The sequence below is a fragment of the Erythrolamprus reginae genome, chromosome Z, assembly GCF_031021105.1.
Source record: "Erythrolamprus reginae isolate rEryReg1 chromosome Z, rEryReg1.hap1, whole genome shotgun sequence".
In the NCBI taxonomy this organism is placed as follows: domain Eukaryota; kingdom Metazoa; phylum Chordata; class Lepidosauria; order Squamata; family Dipsadidae; genus Erythrolamprus; species Erythrolamprus reginae.
Window position 1 is genome coordinate 60,731,862 of NC_091963.1, and position 22,076 is coordinate 60,753,937.

General features: G+C 40.4%; 1 protein-coding gene across 1 annotated transcript in view; it reads right to left on the minus strand.

Annotated features, from left to right (window-relative positions):
- Positions 1-22,076, minus strand: part of CNTNAP2 (contactin associated protein 2) — a 653,718-nt gene that overhangs the window by 544,685 nt on the left and 86,957 nt on the right. Inside the window, exon 4 of the mRNA XM_070766812.1 lies at positions 6,322-6,469. Coding sequence (XP_070622913.1) covers positions 6,322-6,469 — 148 coding nt within the window. The remainder of the gene's footprint in view (positions 1-6,321; positions 6,470-22,076) is intronic.

Here is a 22,076-nt window from a genome sequence, read left to right on the forward strand (position 1 = left end):
CTCCCCCCGGAGATTAGAACTGCCCCTACTCTCCCTGCCTTCCGTAAAGTTCTTAAAACCCACCTTTGCCGTCAGGCATGGGGGAACTGAAACATCTCCCCCGGGCATGTACAATTTATGTATGGTATGTTTGTGTGTGTGCTTGTTAGTATATTGGGGTTTTTTAAACTTTTTTAAATATTTAAATTTATTTGGATTTGTTACGATTTGTTGATGCCTTGTTGTGAGCCGCCCCGAGTCCGCGGAGAGGGGCGGCATACAAATCTAAATAATAAATAAATAAATAAATAAACATTGGACCATAGATGAGCTGCTAAGATGGCCAAATCTTTGTAAAAACCCGGGGAACCATTTTTCCTTCTAAGCTGCACAGCTGCAAACCCAACAAGGAACTGCTGTGCAGCATTTTCCAATGCACAGTGATGCCCGAGCTGCCAGGCAGGAGGATCACCACAGTCAGAGTGCCAGGCCTGTGGAAGAGTGGGGAAGTGACTAAAGTAGGCGAGAGGGTCAAAGAAAGCCCCCTTTATCTGGATGCAAGTAAAAAGGGGGATTTACTCTCTCTCTTTCTCTCTCTCTCAGCCAGATTGTCTTCCCTCCGTTCCCCTTCCAAGAGTCTCCAACTTCATAGCCATCGCTGTTCCTTGCCTCTTCTGTCCCAAGAGCGGAGCTGGATGCCATTTCTCCCCACCTGACAGCTGCAACTGGTGGTGCCCGATCTGCCCCTCCCAAGACTGGCTTCCCCACCACAGCACCCACCTGCCCCACTTGCAGATTCTTTGGTGGGGAGGTGCCAGAAGAGGCTCCCCCTGTAGCCGCTCTCTCTCCTCAGCAGTGGCTCCACAGTCTCTGGAGCTGCAGCCCCCATGTGGCTGGGTAGGAAGAGATGTAGAGAGCCCCCTCCTGCCATCCTGCAGCCCCCCTGGGAGGAAGACCATCCAGGCATGCTGATTCCTGCACTCAAGAAAGTCCCGAGGGGGTGCTCGACTCGTGCCTGGCCTCAAAGCCCTGAGCTGTTAGACGGACACTTCTTACCTATCTAAAGTGCTCCAAAGGGTGGCATAAGTCAGAGGTTTTATTCTTTTCCTACTTCCCCACCTCCATGGGACAGAAAGTATCTGCAGCTGTGATGGGGAAGTGGATTAGACCAGTGATAGCTAAAGCACATTACATGTCTTCTTCTACCCCTCATCAGCCTGGTCCACCCAAGCTTCCCTTGAGGAGGTGTGTAGGGCTGCCACTGGGCCTCCCTTTCTTTATAAAGCATTATAAAATTGATGTTTTTGCATTAGCAAACACAGCTTTCCATCATATGATACTCCAACAGGTAGTGCCATCTGCGTCTAAAAAGGATTAGTTCCCTCCTGTGGGACATAAGCTTTGGCAGGTCCCACTTCTGGCTGCTGTCTCCTCCCAGTAAGGAAAATGAACCTTTGTCTCCTTACCTGAATGGTCATTTTCTTATGTAAGGCGACAGCAGCCAACACCCTCCCATTACCTTTTAAATTTTAGGATGTGAGGGTTCCTATCTACTGTTATTGCAGTGTGGCTTTTTCCTTAGTTTACAGTTTACTAACTGTGGTATTCTTCTGAGTGTTTTTCTCCTGTATATATCCTACTTTTTCTGCCATGATTCACTCAAATTGACCACACTACGAGCCTGTGCTTCAGACTTCACTAAAATTGGGAAAATGGCTGCCAGGCAGAAAAAATATTCAAAAAACAGGCTCAGTCCTCATTGGCTGACGGATGAGTCAACCCACTTCTGGCTCCTGGCTCCTTACATAAAAAAATGACCATTCAGATAAGGAGACAACAGTTCATTCTCATTCTAATTTAGACAATAAGATCATTAATGAGGCCCAGAAAATACAATACAATAATGCAAGAACAGAATCAGTGAACCAAGATTCAAATATGTTAAGATATAATTGCAAATTATATCACAGTCACGCCCGGTGGAGTAGTGAGGGGAGGAGTCACCTCAAAAGTTGAGCAAATGTTTCTGCCTCCCCCGACAGCCACTGCTGCCCTTCATATACACAAACACACACACTCACAGATGGTGGCACAGCAGTCTCCTGATTCCTTTGCATGGAATCAAGAGGCTGCCGATTCCATGAAAAGTTGAACAAACTTTTTTACCTCCCACCACAGCTGCTGCCATCCTCCATGTGTGCCTATGCACACACACAAACACAAACACACACACACACATACACACACAATGCAGCCTCCTGATGCCTTCGTATGGAATCGGGAGGCTGCCGATTGCATGAAAAGTTGAGCAAACATTTCTGCCTCCGCCCAGAGTCACTAATGCCCTCCACACACACACACACACACACGCACACACAAACCACACACATACATGGGATGGCAGCCTCCTAATTCATTTGCATGGAATCAGGAGGCTGACATTTCCATGAAAGGTTGAGCAAATGATTCTGCCCTCTCACAGCCACTGCTGCTCTCCATGCAAACACACACACACACAAACACACAGAACAGCAGCCTCCTGATTCCCTTGCATGGAATCAGGAGGCTACCTATTCCATAAAAAGTTGAGCAAACGTTTCTGCCCCTAAAGTTCAACTCTAAAGTTGAATCTGGCAAAGAAGAAGGACCAATGGATCTGATGCTGATTCAATTTCTTTGCAGTTTGCAGGAACTCCAAGTTTTTGTGGTCAGTCTGAACATCCACTTGACGGCGCGTTCCCTCAAGATGACGTCACCAGGTCTTGAAGGCAGACTTCATGGCCAACAACTCCTTCTCCCAAATAGTGTAAGGGTGTTTGGACAGATTGACTTTTCTGGAATAATAAGTACATGGGAACAGAGGACTGCCATCCTTACGCAATTTGGGAAGCACAGCTCTGATGGCAATGCCCAATGCATCTGCCTCAACTATAAAGGGACAATAAGAGTCTGGATGTTTGAAGTAGGGTCCCTTCATGAAGGCCTTCTTTAGGGTCAGGAATGCCTGCGACTTGGATTCTCCTCATTGTAACATGACTTTCTTTTGTAGGAGCCAAGTGATGGAAGTGGTCAGAGTGGAAAACCCATAGATGAATGTCCAGTAAGAGTCTCTAGATGTCTATCACCTGATGCAGGGTGACAAGGCCTCGACTTTGTCAGGATCCATTGCAATGCCTTCTGGAGAAATATGGAACTGCTGAGTGAGAGGACATCGTATTTTGGGAGTTGCCATGTTTTCAAGGCCTTGACCTTGCAATGCCTTCTGGAGAAATATGATGTCCCAAGAACACAACGGTGGTCTTATAAAACTGGAATTTTTCCCACTTGGCATAAGAGTGATGTTCTCTCAGACATTGCAGGACTTGACAGAGATGCTGGAGATGACTCTGGGGTGATGAGGAGTAAATCAGGATGTCATTAAGGTAAACTAAGACAAATTGATCTAACAGATCCTGGAAAATGTCATTCATGAAGTGTTGAAAGACAGCTGGAGCATTTGTAAGTCCAAAGGGCCTGACTGTATACTTAAAATGGCCATACTGAGTCCCAAACATTGTCTTCCACTTGTCTCCCTCCCAGATGCACACCAGGTTGTAGGCGCCACACAGATCCAGCTTGTAAATGATGGTGAAGATGGTCGCCGATCGAAGTCTTTCCATGAGTTCAAGAATCAAAGCCAAAGGGTACCGGTTGTGCACTGTAATGGCATTCAATTTAGGATGTCACCACACAAGCCCAAATCTCTTATTTTCTTTTTCATGAAGAGGATTGGAGCCAACAAGGGCAATGACAAGTGTTGGATGAAACCCTTGGCCAAGTTTTTGTCCAAAAGGTCCTGTAACTCAGCCAATTCGAGTTCCGACATCAAGTAAATGCACCCTACCTCACTTAGCGATGGTTACACCTAGTGAGTGTGGTTCCCTTCATGACAATAACACCCTGAATGATGGTGAATTCTTACTGGTGTTATCCAATGATAAGGTACCCTGTACACACGTTCAGAGGTACGTGGTTGGTCCTATCCCAGAAAGATCTTGGCTGAAGTGGATGCAATATATATTGCCAAGGAATAGAAGATTAGCCTTTAAGTGGATAAGACTCAAGTGGTTGTAGCATTAGAGTGGGGATGCTAAGACCCCCCCACTGCAGTATGCAAAAGTGGTGCACTCTCACTTTATTCCCCTCTTCTCCCCCTTCTTTTATGTTATTTAAGTGAAGGAATTTCTCCCTTTTTTCTTTTTTTGAAAATAATATTAATCATAATATTAATTAATCTTGATGATATCAATATTAATGGAATTGCTATAGTAGTACAATTAATAGGTAAAACAATATCAATAGCATTAATGCTAATAATAGTAGTGATAATATGATAGGGAAAGAATGAGCCTCCTGTAGGTGAGGCTGGGAGGAGGGGTTGTTATGCCCCTAAACCTCTCTCCTGCTGCAAAACTTTCCCCCTCAGGATCTTTCAGATACATCCCTGCTGGGAGAGAGGAGGGGGATGTGCGAGGGGAGAAGGATGATGGGAGAAATGGGTGGGAACATCCACCCTGCAATCCCCCTTGTGCTCGCCTCTCCGCTCCCTCTCCCAGCCACATCTGGTCCTGCCACCGCATGGTTGAAAACAAAGGGATTCCTTAGTGGGAGAAACCAAATGGAGGAGTGGGGGTGTTCAGCAGGCTGCTGTATCTGGCTAAAGAATGAACTCCCCCCTCACCATGTCAATCATTCTAATGCCTGAAAGAGGCTGGCAATTCTGGAGAAACCTTTAGAGGCTATGTTAGATTAGATTAGATTTATTGGATTTATATGCCGACCCTCTCCGCAAACTTGGTTCCCTTTAAATGGCTCATTGCAAAGTCACCATCTGAGCCTGATAACATGGCCAATGCGTGGTTGCCTGCCTCCGCATTTAAAAATACCTTCTGGAGCCCAGTAAGGAAAGCAAAAAGGAGCATGCCTCTCCATTGTTTGTGCACCCACTCGAAGCCAGGGGGGCAAATGGGCGACGTAACAGTGGGAGGGGGAAGAGGGAGGGTTGTAAATCCTCCCCCAGTCCAGCAGCGTAAGTGAGCGGCAAAGAGCTTGTTTGCCTGGTTTTCCTTTCCCCCCCATCAACCCCAACCAGGGAAAGGAAAGCACGGTGAAAATGAAATTGGGGGGGGGGGGTTAGAGCATCAACTTTCTTCCCCCCCCCCACCGCAGCTCACCCCGGCTGCCGTTGCAAGGGAAATGGGCAAGGAGAAAAATGAACATATATATAGCTATACCGTCCCTCGAAGTCATTGCGTCTCCATCCCCTCCTCAGTGGGTGGGCTTACCTTGTTTGTGCCATGTTGGATGAAAGAGGGGAGGGAAGGCTCTGCCGACTCTCAAAGCCCTGCTGGACCGATCAGCTTGGTGCTGCTGCCGGTTGCACTTTGCTGCCTTGGAGCCTTTATCTAACTAACATATCCTTGACTGGTAGATTTCCAGTGAATTTGATGAGTTATGAGAAAGTTATGAGAAATTTAGGCCTAGGCCTGTAGTCCTGTGAAAAGGAGAAAGCACGCATCCTGAAGTCACGGACTGAATCGAAGAAGGGGAATCATGGAGGGTCTTCTCCTTTTATAATATTGATTCAGTCTTAAATTATGTCACAAGACCGTCATAACCCAATCTATTGGAGGCTAGCTCTGCCCCACTAAAGATATGCATATTCTGCTCTGCAGTGGAATGTTTTCCCAGGCAGCTTGCAAATTATTTTAAAATAACATTTTTAAAAGAAAAACTAAACATACTGACCAAACAGAAATGATTTCTAGGTAGCAACAAATACATGTATTAAAGCATGCATAACATTAAAACTTGAATATAATATTAAAAATTAACCGAAAAGCCTGTTCCAGAATTTATGAGTTCACATTTTTTAATCTATTCGTGGTGAAGACTATCCAATCAGTGAGTCAAGACAAGATTGATACATAAAGTTGAGGCTAATCAAAATGGGGAAGAATGAATAAATGAAATTTGTCAACGAAGCAAAAAGGAAAAGCTGCCTCAGCTTATTATCAGTCCAATAACTGTAGACCATCTGTCAATATTATTATTTCCCACAAAAGCAATGGAAAGTTGGGGGGGGGGGTTGGTTGAAGTTGTTATGACTTTACTGCAAGGGTTTATTAATACATTTCAAGATTAGAAAGACTAGTAAGTAGTATATACTGAACCTAAAATCTTTGTATTCAGGCACTCTATATATCATACTTTTTATCCAGTAATGTTAAATTAAAATATCATTATTTCAGAAGGATTTCAAGAAAGCAGTAGACAAATAGAAGAAAACTTTAAAGAACTTACAATAAGGACAGCCATAGATCTCAATCCTCAAACCAATTTGACCCTCTCCACTCCATTGCAGAGGAAGTATCCGAATGTAGCGGGCAATAATTGGATGCTGTAAATCATGTCGTATCACAGTATCAGAATTTATATTTCCAGGAAATGCCTAGGGAGGGACAACAAAACAACAATATTATTTTAATATTTTGTCTATTTAGAGCCTATGCACACACATCACATGACTAAGTGTATACATACACACAGAAACACACATTTATTTATTTTATTTATTTATTTGTCAAACAAGTATAGTATTATAGTATATACAGTATTAACATAACATAACATAAGTAGAATGTAGTAATAGAAAGGATAATAAGACAGTAGGACAGGGACATTAGGCACAAAAATGCACTAATCACGCCCCTTACAGACCTCTTAGAAAAGGGGAGAGGTCAATTGTAGATAATGTAAGGTTGAAGATTTTGAAGTTGGGGAAGCAACAACAGAGTCAGGTAATGAGTTCCAGGGGGTGTCCACTCTATTGCTGAAATCGTATTTTCTGCAGTCAAGTTTGGAGCGATTTACATTCAGTTTATATCTATTACGTGCTCTTGTGTTGTTGTTGTTAAAGATGAAGTAGTCACTGGCAGGGAGTACATTATGATGTATGATTTTATGAACAACTGTTAAATCAGTTCGGAGATATAATGATATAATGATGTTAGAACCAATAAGAGCAGCGACATTTAAAAAAATATTTCTTTCCCAACAATGCTATTAACTGAACCACCCATGCTACTAACTTGTTACACAATCCTATAATCCTAATGCTTGGGAAAACACAATCCCTGGAAAGTTAAAAGGCTAATGCCTCCCGAATCTTAGTAGGAGGTTTTGCAAATTGCTGGAATTACTACAGAGGCCTCCAGGGTCCTGCAACATTTGAAATAAAGAACATGAATATGCCCACCAATATTCCCTCTAATATTTTCTTTTTTGGTGTGTGTGGATAAGTATAGTGTCTAACCTGATTTTTTCCACAGATGTCATCCAAGACAACAATGAAATCAGTGTTATCGTTTTTGTAAAACCTTTGCAGAATGTGTTCAGCAGAACAACTGCTTGGGATTTCAGTTTGAGATGTGTACTTCACACATAAACAAACAAATAAATAATAAAATAAATAAATAAATAAATACATATTTTTGCTGATAATGGGGAAAAAAGGAAGTTGGTATAGTCTATTTCAAGTTCTTTTGCTCTCTGCAGCTAGTCATACCAGGATCTGCTTTGCAAGGCAGCAGCTTCAACCTCTAGATCACAGGTTCCTATCTGCTTAGCTTGTTCCAGAAAAGAGCCATATGTTTTATTCTGTCAGATCACCCTGCAATACTCAAATATGGAAGGGAGCACACAGCTTTCTTTTTGCCACTAAATGCTCTTAAAATAGAAAAAATATTTAATCTTAAATATTAATTACCCATGCTTAATCATCAAAATCTTACAAGATATTATCATAACCATATCATTCCCAAGGAAAGAGAGGAAACCAAATTATATCACTTAAATCTACCTATTTTTTATCACTACATATCAACACCACCGGTTTAATAAAACCTTATTCAGTTCTTAATGGAAATATAGTATTCAGTTATCAATCCACCTAATCAGTATACATTTCTTTTATCTAAAATCCTTTAATAAAATAATACCGCCTCTTCTATCATTATATCTATTTCTCATGTTTCATTATGTTAGCCTATTGTAATTGTACTTTCACTGCAAACCCAATATAATTATCATGCCCTATTCTATTTATACTTCAGTGTTTTCCTTACTCTGTTTTTTTCTGTATACCCAATGTAATCATCTTCCCTAATCTATTTGTACAGGGTATGTTCCAAAAGTAATGCAATTATTTTTTTTAAAAAGTAATTTATTGAACAGATTTGCACAAACACTTAAAATTCTTCAAAGTACAGTGGTACCTCGGTTCTCAACCACAATTCATTCTGGACGTGTGGTTGAGAACCAATTTGGTTGAGAACCGAAACAATTTAAGATAAATTCCCCTCCTCAGTTGTCTCTCCCTCTAGCTTGCCTGCTTCTGTCCCCGTCTCTCTCTCTCTCTCTCTCTCTCTGTAGCTTGCCGACTTCCGTCTTCAGTTCTCTCGCTCGCCCGCTTCTGTCCCTGGCTCCCTCTTTCTCTGTGTAGCTTGCCGGCTTCCAGCTTCAGTTCTCTCGCTCGCCCGCTTCTGTCCCCGGCTCTCTCTCTCTCTGTGTAGCTTGTCGACTTCTATCTTCAGCTCTCTCGCTGGCCCGCTTCTGTCCCTGGCTCTCTCTCTCTCTCTGTAGCTTGCCGCTTTCTATCTTCAGCTCTCTCATTCGTCTGCTTCTGTCCCCAGCTCTCTCTCTCTCTGTGTAGCTTGCCGGCTTCTATCTTCAATTCTCTCTCTCTCTCGCTTCTGTCCCCGTCTCTCTCTCTCTCTGTGTAGCTTGCCGGCTTCTATCTTCAGCTCTCTCGCTCGCCCGCTTCTGTCCCCGGCTCTCTCTCTCTGTAGCTTGCCGACTTCTATCTTTACCTCTCTCGCTCGCCCGCTTCTGTCCCTGGCTCCCTCTCTCTCTGTGTGCAGCTTGCCGGCTTCTGTCTTCAGCTCTCTCGAGTGTTCGAGTTCCAAATATTTGTTCGGATTTCAGGGCAAAAGTTTCTTGAATTTCCTGGTCGAATACCGATTTGTTCGATTTGTCTTTTGGTTGTCTGAAAACACCTTGGGCATGAGTTTGGTGCACACATGCCTCATTGCTAAATCTTCAGTAACAATGTTAAACACAAAAGTAAATGACAAGTTCAGTTCATAGGCAACCATCTTGATACTCAATCGATGGTCAGAGTCCAACAATTGTCAAACATGAGCCACATTGTTGTCAGTTTTGTTGGTTGACGGCTGCTCCGAGCATTGTTCATCATGATCCTCTTCCCGAACCTCCTTAAAGGCCTTTACTCATCTCAAAACTTGTGAGTAGGACAGAGCAGAGTCCCCGTAGGCCTCAAAAATCATTTTGTTAGTTTCCTCAAGAGATTTTTTCAGTTTAGCACAAAACTTAATCGCGTAATGTTAATTGTTCATTGATTCCATTTTTTTTGTGACATGGTTGGAGCACAGAGTTTTACAATAACTGACGTCCTCCCACTTGGAGAGCACTGAGACTGGTTTTGCAGCAAAGCTTAGCATCCCCCCCACCTACTCCAAGTGCTTCAGTCCCACTCCGACCAATAGGAGCAGCGCGGAAAATTCAATTACATTACTTTTGGAATGCACTCTGTATTTTTTCACTGAAAACCCAGTGTAATCATCTTCCCTAAGCTATTTATGTTCTTTAACTGTAAACCCAGTGTAATTATCTTCCCTAACCTATTTATATTTTTTCACTGTAAATCCAGTGTAATCATCTTCCCTGATCTATTTGTATTTTTTCATTGTAACTTTTCTTACTCCATTTATTCCATAATTACTATATATCAATATTTCATCATCATCAATAAATTGATTCTTTATAATTTTTATACTTAGATCGTGTTTTAGGCGTCGTAGTTCTAAGCTTTCTAGACCTAGGATTGATAGTCTGCTTTCATAGGGCATTCTATTTCGAGTGGAGGAGTGAAGGGCTCTTCTGGTGAAGTATCTTTGGACATTTTCTAGGGTGGTATGGGTTCCAGACAGATAAACTGTATTCAAGGATTGGTCTGGCAAAAGTTTTGTAGGCTCTGGTGAGTAGTGTGAGATTACTGGAGCAGAAGCTGCATAGGATCAGGTTAACAACTCTAGAAGCCTTTTTGGTGATATTGTTGCAGTGGGCTTTAGCACTTAGGTCATTTGATATTAGTATTCCAAGGTCTTTTACTGAATGGGGGTTGGCTGTGAGATTTTGTTTATTCAGTTTATATATGAGGTCTGGATTCTTTTTGCCAATGTGGAGGGTAGAGCATTTGTTGGTTGATATTTGAAGTTACCAGGTGTTGGACCAATCTGAGGCAAAGTCGAGGTCTTTTTGGAGAGTAGATGTGTTGTCCGTGGTGTTGAAAAATTTTACATCGTCGGCAAAAAGAACACAGTTGCTTGTCTTTTTGGAGAGTAGATGTGTTGTCCGCGGTGTTGAATAGTTTTACATCATCAGTGAAAAGAACACAGTTGCTTGTGATATGATCACAGAGGTCGTTGATGAAGAGAATGAAAAGAGTAGGACCTAGTATGCTGCCCTGGAGAATGCCACTTTTGACAGGGACGGGGGTGGAAATGGCACTTCCAATTTTGACAACTTGTTGCCTATTTGTCAGGAATGCAGTAATCCAGCTAAGGAGGAATCCTGAGATGCCATAGGATTTGAGTTTTAAGAGTAATTTGTCGTGAACCACTGAATCGAAGGCTTTGCAAAAGTCAATATAAATTGCATCAATGGATTTTCCTTGATCTAGGTGGGTAGTCCATATGTTTTTGCAGTGGAGTAGTTGTAGGTTGCAGGATAATTTCTTTCTGAATCCAAATTGTTTGTTAGAGAGTAGGTTATTAGATTCTAAGTAAAGGGTGATTGATTGATTTATAATTGATTCCATGATTTTACAAGGGATGCAGTATAGTGATATTGGTCTGTAGTTTTCAACGAGTGAAGGGTCTCCTTTCTTGAAGATGGGGATGACTACTGCTTTTGACCACAGCTTGGGGAGTGTGCTGGTCCTGAAGGATTTTTGGAAGATAATGCTTAGAGATTTGGCTATGGCAGAAGAAAGCTTTTTTAGGAAGTATGCACAGAGACCGTCTGGTCTGACTGATAGGGAAGGTTTGAGGTCACGGATTGCTTTTTCAACAAGGTCTATCGTGAAGTTGATTTGGTTTAGGTTGATGAGAGAGTTTGAGATGCGATTTGCAAAAATGGGGGATGAGCCATTACTGTTAACAAAGGCAGAGCCAAAGAAAGAATGGAAGAAGTTAGCTTTGGATAGATCATTGTGATATTCTTTGTTGTTGAGTCCTACGAGAGGTGGAATAGGTCTAGAGTTATTGAGTTTGTTGTTGACGAAGTTGTAGGAGACTCGATTAGATTTAGTGTGAAGGAGGTTTTCCTCTTGTTTGCTGTGATAGCTGAGACATTCTGCTTTTATTTGTTGGCATATGCTTTTGTAGTGGCTTTTGAAGTTGGTTACTTGGCCTTTTTTGCTTTTATGTCAGAGAGATATTTTTTTGGTTTGTAATTTCTTTATCGAGACAGGTAAGTTATTTTTTCATTTACCTCTGGATGAAGTGAGTGGTACATGAAGTTCGATAAGTCTTTTAATCTGGAGTAAGAACGTGTTGTAGAGATCATCAGTGGTGATGCAGTTAGAGAACAAAGATTGCCAGTTAAGAATTGAGAGATTGGCATCCATGAGTTCATAGTTGGCTTTCCTAAAATTGTACTTAGGTGTCACATTATTCAGGTGAGTGTTAGGATGGTGTAGATTGAGGTTGAAGTTAATCATACTATGATCACTGTTGGAGAAGGGTTTTTTTATATGCAGTCCATAGATAGCACTTTTGCTATTAGAGAATATGAGGTCAAGACAGTTGTTGAGTCTGGTGTTGTTTGATACTAATTGTTCAAGTCCCAGGCTGGTGACGGCATTATAACAGGCAGTATGTATAGGTTCTGTGAAGCATTCATTTAAGGTCCAGTTGATGTGTGGTAGGTTGAGGTCACCAAGGAAGATAATTGGATAGGGGCAGGAGGTTGCCCACGTTAGTAAGGAGGTTAATTTTGTTACATGATTAATGTCGTAATTTGGAGCTCTGTAGCAAAGTAGGAAGTGGAGTGTAGTATTGAGGGAAAGATCACATATTAAGGTTTCAGGAAGGATAAGATCATGTGCAACTTGGATGTTTTTTAGATTGAGTGAACTTTTATAGAATATAGCTACACCACCTCCTCTGTGGGATTCATGGTCCAACCGGAAAACAAAGTAGTTACTTGGTGTGATGATGGAGTCAGGATAGGATGTATTCAGCCATGTTTCACAGACAAAGATTATGTCAAATATGTGGGTGTCAAGTAGGAGGAGGAATTCAGACAACTTGTTGATTATACTTCTTGCATTGATTAGTTTACATTTGAGATTGAATTTGTGTTCAGGAATGAAATTGGATTGAGTTGAATTGAAATTGGATTGAATTGAGGTAGTAAGGGGCGTGCTTTCCTATTCATTGCTGGAAGTGCTGGGGATGTCTATTTGTTGATAAGGGATGGTAGGTGGAGAAGTGTAGGATGGTTGAGGAGGGACAGTGGGTTGGGAGATGAAGGGAGGGTTGTGGGTTTTAGTTATGATGCATTCAGAGCAGTAGTCAATGTATAGGTTAGTTTTGCCATAATCACGACGTCTCTTAAGTTCGGCCCGTAGCTCACAAGAGCGGATGCACTGAAGTAGAGTTAGATCTGGTCTGGATCTGAGTTTCTTGTATTTGGCATTATTTCTGGTGATGGAGTTCATGGTCTTGATGAACTGTTGTTTGGTAGTTTCACTTTTGCAGACTATTCTGCAAAATCGGGAGCCATTGATCCATCACTGTACCTCAGTGCAGGGCCGTTTCTTGTGACCTCTAAAATGTCATCAGGGGCAATTGTTTGAGGATGCTGGTTGCGGATGATATTACGTATGTTTGTTAAATCAGTTTCCCCATTTTCCCCTAGGTCATAAAGGATGGCGTTCTGACGTTTTTGTTGACGTTCCATGGCATCTTTCACCAGGGTGGAGATGTCGGTAGTAGGGTTTGGAGATAGAGGTTTTGGTGGCCTAGGTGGGGTATAAATTGATGGTGGGGTGGTGGTGTAGGGTACTTGTTTTGGAGTTTTAGCATTTATCAGATCTTGGATGTTTTTTTCTATGGAGGCAAGCCGTGGTTCCATGCTTTCTATGTATGATTGTTGAGTTTTAGAGACTGCTGATAGGATTACATCGGACAAATTGCCAAGGGAGTCTGGTTTAGGAGTACAAGATGGGCAGAAATAGTAGAATGAAGGATTATCTTGAAGAAAAGTGGTGACATGTTTATTTATGTTAAGGCAGGTATGTTGAGCTGATTTTTTGCAGGAGTGACATTTTATAAATCTTCTTGTACATTAATAGTGTTGTTGCATATAAAGCAAATGTTAACAGAATCATTTACTTGATTTACTTGGGGTTTTTTCTTGGATGGCATAGCTGCTGCGGTGTGGCTTAAAAATCTATCTGTTGATTCTTTGTTTGACTTGGTTGTATGAGAGCAATTTAGAAGTGACTGCTAGGTTCCCGGACTTCTGGTTTTGGCATCAATGCTGACACTAGGCAGCCTTCCGTTTCTCCGGGGGTTGTCCTGGCCTTTCGTGTGTTTTTTGGTGGCTTAACGGCGATCACCGACCTGGAGAGACGGTGATTTAATAGAGGAATTCTTTGTATACCTGAGGGAGGTCGGCGGACCCACCGGGAAGCATGGAAACCCTTTTTGCCAGCGCATGAAGAACCGATCTGCAGATCGGCCTGAAGCTGTGACGGTCCGACTCCAACAAATCTAACAAATCCCGATCTGGTTTTGGAATAGTAATAATCTCCGATGTCTTCCATGACTGTGTATACTTCCATGAAGTATGTTATTAAATAATTTCTCCAAATACGGTAATAATTGAATCACATAAGTCTTATAATATTCCCCTGTAAATCCATCTGGGCCTGGAGCTTTAGCAGGTTTCAACCCATTAATAACTCTAATAATTTCATCATTTGTTATTTTCCCATTTAATATTTGTTTGTCTTCTTCCATTAGTTTCCCCTTAGCCTCTATATTTTGCAGAATAATTTGTTCTTTTTTATATAAATTTTCATAAAACACTTTCATTATTTTTTGTAATTCATCATTACTACGTTTTATTACACCTTTTTTATCCTTTAATGCAGAGATGCAAGATTTTTCTTTTCTTTTTTAAAAATAATTTGCCATTTGTTTCATTGATTTATTCCCCCATCCCATAATTTTCTGCTTTACAATCGATCTCATTTTACTCCATTGCTGCTCATCCATAAGTCTCAATTGCTTCTTTTTAATTTTTAATAAATTATTCCATTCCCTATTTCTTGTGATTCTCAATCTTTCTTGAGTTAACTCTATTTCTTTAATTAGCTTTCTTCTTTCTACTTCCCATCTTTTTAAATATAGATTTCAGTGCTAATACAATTCCCTCTCATAAAGGCCTTATGTGCATCCCAAATTATTGATTGCTTCATATTTCCCGTATTATTTATTTTAAAATATTCAGTCAATTCTTTTTGGAGCTTCAATTTGTCTTCTTCTCTTGCCGACACAAGAAGATTGTATCTCCATATTTTTTGTTTATTATTTAAATCAAATAAAATCACTGCTAATAATGGGGCGTGGTCTGATAACCAACTGCTTTCAGTTTCAGCTCTTTTGAGATATATATTCCCAGTTTTGTTCATTAATGTCTTTAACTTATTGTCCTATGTTTGCAAATGCCTGAAGGAGTGTATCCATTTCAACCCCCAGATCTGGAATAGTCGCCATTTCCCTTTGTCTTTTTTACTCACTTTTTTAACGGTAAAGTTCTGGTCTGTAGCTCCTCTTTTTAGCTGATCCCTGCAGGTTTTCCAAGTCTCTTTTAAATTCTCTACCTCTCAATCCACTTTTCACCAAGTTTGAGAGGGCTGTTAACGGTTAAGATTTGTTTTCTCAAATCACATCTGGAGAGCATCCCTTGGGAGCATCTACTCTCAGCGACGCATGGGCAAAAAGCCATCAAGTCATCAAAAAGGTGGATGAGGAATGTATTAGGGAACAAGAATCAAAAGATAAACCTAGTCTGGACAAAATTAGCTCTGAAAACATTCTCTGAGATAAGGGAACTGGACTTAAATCAACGGAAGAATATGGCAGAGATGGCCCAACAACAAGATCTAAAGTGGAGGCGAGAAAGGAGAAAAGAAGAGAAGCAGCAAACTTACCTACACCACAAAAAAACCTTACCGAACAATGAAATAAGACTATTCTCCATTAATATTAATGGCCTCAACTCTCCTAGCAAAAGGGAAAAAAATTCCACAAAATTGAACAACAAAATGCAGATATAATATGTCTCCAAGAAATGCATGTAAGAAAACAAGACCAACTAATTTTGAACCATCCCAAGCTTGGAGAAATCTTCTCATCCCTTGCTCAAGCCAAGAAAAGAGGAGTAGTACTATACATTAAACCCAAACTCAACCCCCAACTAATTTATATAGATGACAATGGACAGATATTAATAGTACAAATTACATCAGGACCAAAGAAAATACATATAATCGCAATCTATGCTCCCACAATAAATCAATCCACTTTTTATGCAAAACTACATCAAAAAATTACGGAACTAAACTTGACAAATATAATAATAGTTGGCGATTTCAACACAATATTAGACAGGAAAAAGGATCATAAAAGCACTAAACAAATGAAAAAGAGAAAACAATTACCGACATCCTTCAAAAACTTACAACTGAATTAGCTCTAAAAGACATATGGCGTCACTTTAATCCAAACAATAGACAATATACCTTTTTCTCCTTTCCTCATAAGTCATGGTCCTGCATAGACATGGCCTGGGCTGATTTAGAATTTATCAATGAAGTAATAGACATACAAATACTTTGAACTCCTGGGCAGACCATAACCCCATATTGTTGAAATGGAGAGATTCAACTACTAATTATACAAGACGATGGACTATGAACCAAACAATATTTAAAGAAGAAAACTTTCAAAAAACTTTAAAACAAGAAATATGTGAATTTCTCCAAATTAACAATGATGGTAACACTTCCACACAAAACTTATGTGACACAATGAAAGCCTATGTGCGAGGAATTTATATTGCATACCAAAGTAAAAAGAAAATACAGAAAAAAATAGCCTATCTACACTAAAAATAAAACTTCAGAACCTTGAAAAAACCCTACAAACCAAACCAAACAACAGGGTAATTTTAGGACAACTGAATATTACAAAACACTACATAAACTTACAAACCCAAGAAGAACTCTCACATAAATTAAGGATTGCCAAACAAAAGCATTTTGAATTCGCAAACAATCCTGGGTGATGGTTAGCCTCAAAACTCACTCATCAAAAAGCAGATAAAACCATAGAGGCAATATATGATCATACAGGTGTCTTAAAAACAAAACTTAGTGATTAAAAACAAATAATTAAATCCTTCTTTGAGGAATTGTATAAAAAAGATGACGTAAATGAACAACTAATAAATAAACTATTGGAAAGCTTAGAAAATACAAAAAATAAATAAATAAGGAAGACCAGGATATGCTAAATGACAAAATAACATCAATAGAATTAATCAACGCAATTATGAAACAAAAAAATAATAAAACCCCGGGCACAGATGGTATACCCACTGAATTCTACAAACAATTTCAAGAAATGCTGGAGCCTATAACGTTACCTCTCTTTAATGAAATTTTTGAAGGTTCAATTCTTCCTTCCTCTTGGAATGAGGCCTATATAACTTTAATACCTAAAGATACACAAAATAGAGCTTACATTCAAAATTATCGCCCGATATCCCTTCTTAATTCAGACTACAAAATATTTGCATCAATCATAGCTGAAAGATTTAAAAGAATACTTACTGTTAGAATACATACAGACCAAAATGGCTTTCTTCCAGCAAGAAATATAGCAACAAATACAAGGATTATTTTGGACTCTTTAGAATACTACAATAAAAACATAGACAAACCAGTAGTATTCCTATTCGTAGACTTACAGAAAGCCGTTGATAGTTTATACTGGCAATTCTTCACAACAAAAATGGCATCAATGCAACTTGGTAATAAATTTACAGAACTCATTAAAACTATTTACTCAATACAAACAGCCAAAATACTGATAAACAATGATATGACAGAAACAATAAACATCAAAAAAAGGAGTGAGGCAGGGCTGCCCCTTAGCCCCCCTGATTTTTATTTTTGCACTAGAAGTTCTACTAAATAAAATAAGACACAACAAGGAAATCCAAGGACTAAAAATTAAAAGTGAACACTATAAACTTCAAGCATTTGCTGATGACATGGTGTTCATTGTACAAGATCCCTTAGAATCTGCACCTATTCTGATTAATGAAATAAATAAATTTGGAGAGATTGCCGGACTAAAAATCAAGAGGGAAAAAAACTAAAATGATAACAAAAAATATAACAAAACAGCAGACATTGAAACTAGAGGAATCTACTAAAATCAAAACCGCCAAAAAAGTTAAATACCTAGGACTATGGATTACCGCTAATTGTAGCACTATTAAGAAAGACAACTACGATAAACTAATCAATGAAATGGACAAAGACTTTTCCAGGTGGTCGAAGCTCCCACTTTCTATAATGGGGAAAATTGCTGTAATGAAAAGTAATATACTCCCTAGATTTATATACCTTTTTCAAATTGCACCCATTAAATTAAACAGGACCTTTTTCAAAAACCTCCACAAAAAAATTCGCAAATTTATATGGACAAAAAAAAGGGCCAGAATAAAACTTAAAAACGTACAAGACCATAGGTCAAGAGGTGGATTCGGATTACCAAACATGGAACTATATTACCATGCCTCAATTGCAAGCTTATTGAAAGAATGGATAACACTAAAAAACTCTAGAATATTAACACTTGAAGGCTATGACCTTCAATCCGGGTGGCACCAACATACTTCAGGACACACTACATACAAAAAACCTTAATTAACACCTGGCACTTCATTAAAAAAACCCATTACCTCTGTATCCCGAAATGGATATCCCCAACAGAAGCAATTATATACCCGAATGCATTAACCCCTAACAAAATTATAACATACGACCAACTGTTAAATGAAAATAATGATCTAATCCCTAAACAAAAACTCATGGAAAAAGGTATTAAAGTGGATTGGTTACACTGCTTACAAATTAAATCAAAATATAATGAAGATAAGAACAAATTAGGCTTTCAAAAAAACAATCTTCTTGATAAGATAATTTTTGGCCCACAAAAGAAACAAATATCAAACATATACAATCTCCTTCTTCAACACGAAACAGTAGAAGAAATAGTTAAAGGAACTATGATAGCGTGGTCACAAAATTTTGGATATACAATTAACTAAAACGAATGGGAAAAAATTTGGACTGTCAACTACAAACTAACGATGGCAACTTCATATAAGGAAAATCATTACAAAATGTTCTACAGATGGCACTTGCAACTGGCTAGACTTGCAAAAATGTATCCAAATTTATCACCACTATGTTGGAAGTGCAGGGAAAAACCAGGTACATATTACCACATCTGGTGGACCTGTGAAACCACCCAAAAATATTGGTATAAAATCAAAATTATACTAGAACAAATCACCTCCCAGATCATCCATGCAAAACCCGAACTATTTTTATTAGGAATCATAAGACAAAATTTTAATAAAGAAAACAGATATATTATAATTCACATTATTACAACCGCAAGGATTCTATACGCACAATACTGGAAACAGGAAAAAACCCCAATCATTTTATCTCTTTTGATTAAAATAATGGAATGTGCAGAAATGTCTAAGCTAACAATGGAACTGCAAAACAAGGATGAGACAGATTTCTACAAAGCATGGGACAAATGGTACCATTGATTAAAAAAAAGAATTACTTAAAAATTATACATCAAGAAAAATGTCCAACTAAAACGTGTAAAACCAGTAAACAACGACATGAATCATAATTCCGTAAGCTCCTCAAAACCCACCTTTGCCGTCAGGCATGGGGGAATTGAATCATCTCCCCCTAGGCATGTTTAATTTATACATGGTATGCTTGTGTGTGTGTCTGTTAGTATATGGGGTTTTTTAAAGCTTTAAATATTTTAACTGATTGGATTATTTATGATTTGTACTACTTGCTGTGAGCCGCCCCGAGTCTTCGGAGAGGGGCGGCATACAAATCCAAATCCAAATAATAAATAAATAAATAAATAAATAAATAAATACCAAATTGAAATGATAAAATGTAAACATCCATCGACACAAATTTTGAACTACAAAGAAACTGAATGAACAAACTCATAAATCACTGATAAATGATGGCACTAGCAACTACGTCAAATACATATGGATAAAACTTCAGGAAAATCTATACCACCTATATGCTTAAACCACAGGCCGCAAAACATAGAAGCCCCAGCTCCAACGCTGGCCCCCCACACTCTTCTTACTACTCTTTTCTTGCTCTATTTTTCTATTCGTCCTCCTCTTGTATTTCTTTCCCTTCTTTCTAAATCCCTTTCCCTTTCTTTCTCTCTCCTTCCCCAATCACGTATGCTATATAAGTAAACTATAATTGCTAGAATGTACATTATATATATTCCCTTTACTTTTCTGTACCCTCTTTTTAATGTATATAACCAATAAACATATTTTTAAAAAAAGGAAAAAAAAGAAGTGACTGCTAGGTTCCTTTGCAGCCACTAGGGGGGGTTGGAGCGTCCTGTAGAGATCTATAGCTGTTGAATGAGAAAGGTTTTAGATGTGACTGCTGGGTTACTTTACAGCCACTTGGGGGGGGGGGAGTTGGAGCGTCACTGCTAGCTGGGCGATTTTAAGATTATGAAAAACAGAGATTTGAGGAGCAGAGACCAGGGGGGATCGCTTGGTCTTTTAGCCATGTGGTAATGGCGGATCATGCTGTTTATGTGTGGTGGCAGTTGGTGTTGGACTCCTAACGCTGCTCGGATCAGTTTTACAGCTTTGGGAAGGCACAGTCGTTTTAAGATCTGTAGAAGGCTTGTCTTACATGTCCCCTCCACCCAGGTCAGTTTGCAGGGCTCGGAGGGGGGGGGGACTGGCTGCACTTTATGGAGAATTCACTTGAAAGTTGCAGAAGTGTTGGTCTTCATGACAAATGGCCAACATGGGTCTGGGTGCTGCAAAAGTGGTTCCTTCATGAAGGCTTCTTTGAGGGTCATGAATGTCTGCTGCTCGGCCTCACCCCACTGAAACGGCACTTGTTTCTGCAAAATTCAGGTGAGGGGCGTGGTCAGGGTGATGAAACTCAGAATAAACATGCAATAGTAATTCACAAAGCCCAACAGTCTCTGCACGTCATTCACTCGCCAAGGGGATTGCCATGTTTTCAGAGCCGGCACCTTGCCTGGGTCCATGGCTATGCCCCCTGGAGAAATGATGCGCCCCAGGAATTCTATAGTTGTGTGAAAAAACTGGCACTTGTCCAACTTGGCATACAACTGTTGCTCATGTAAGCATTGCAGGATCTGGCACAAATGACATAGATGACTGGACTGTGAGGGAGAATATATCAGAATGTTGTTGAGGTAAATAACAACAAAATGATCTAACATATCAAGAAAAACATTGTTCATCAGATTCTGGAAGACTCTGTAGGTGAGACTGAAGGGTATGACAGTGTATTCAAAGTGCCCGTACTGGGTGCTGAATGTTGTTTTCCACTCATCTCCTGGTCAGATCTGCACCAAATTGTTAAATCTATTTTGGAAAAAACCTTGGTGGATTGCAGACACTCCATTAGCTCCAGGATCAATGGCAACAGGTACCAGTTGCGCACAGTGATGGCATTAAGTCATTAGTAATTGCAACACAGTCGCAAATCCCCAATCCTTTTCTTCACAAAAAAGATGGGCAGAGAAAGGGTCAAGATCGAAGGCCTGATGAACCCTTCAGCTAGGTTCTTTTCAATGAAGTCCTTGAGGGCCAATATCTCGGGTTCAGACATGGAATACAGCCTACCAGCAAGAAGCTTAACATCAAAGAAGAGTTTAATGGTGCAGTTGTATGGCCTATGTGGCGGCAGCTGATCTACCTCCTTCTCATCAGAGACATCGGTGAACTCTGTGAGGCAATCTGGTAAGGCAACCTTGGGGGACCCGGACCCTGAGTGGCACAAACATGACAGTGATGGTCCACACACTGCAGACTTGGGAATGATACAATGTTCTGGGACCACACCATGTGAGGATTGTGCGCTCATAGCCAAGACAATCCCAGAACCACAGAAAAATGGAGGCCTCAGGTGACGCACTGGCAGGGTCTGGAACCGGATGGGCCCGGGAAGCAGAACTCGCCCATCAATGGTTTCAACAGTTAAAGGTGGATCAACAGGACACAACGGCAAGGAATGTCGCTGAGCGAAGGCCTCATCCAAAAAGTTCATGGTGGCCCCCGAATCCATGAGGGCACGAGCTGTGAGATACCAGGTACGTTGCTCTATGAGGATTTGTACTTTGAGAGTTAAGTGTTGGTACAGACCGGGGTTGTTAGCCAGAGAGTCCAGAGAGGGCTGGATGCCAGCCCGACCTAGCATTACCACCAGGCTGGGTTCCCCTCGTTTCCCGACAGTGGCTCCAGCTGAGCTACAAAAGTCACTGGAGCCAACACTGGTGATGCAGGAGCTATGGTAGTAGCAGGTGGTGCAGGATTGGGAGCCGGTACTGGAGAAGTCAGGCCGGCACCAGCTGCCATGTTCCTCCACTTGTGAGGGCAGGAATTAGCAAAATGGCCTGCCCCCCCCCACAGTAATAACAAAGGCCTGCCGTGCACTGATGAGTCCTTTCCATGGCAGACACACAGGATCTGATAAAACTCAAGTCCATCGGTTCCTCACGTGGAGGCAGTGCTGGCACAAAACGTTGAGATGCAGGAACCGG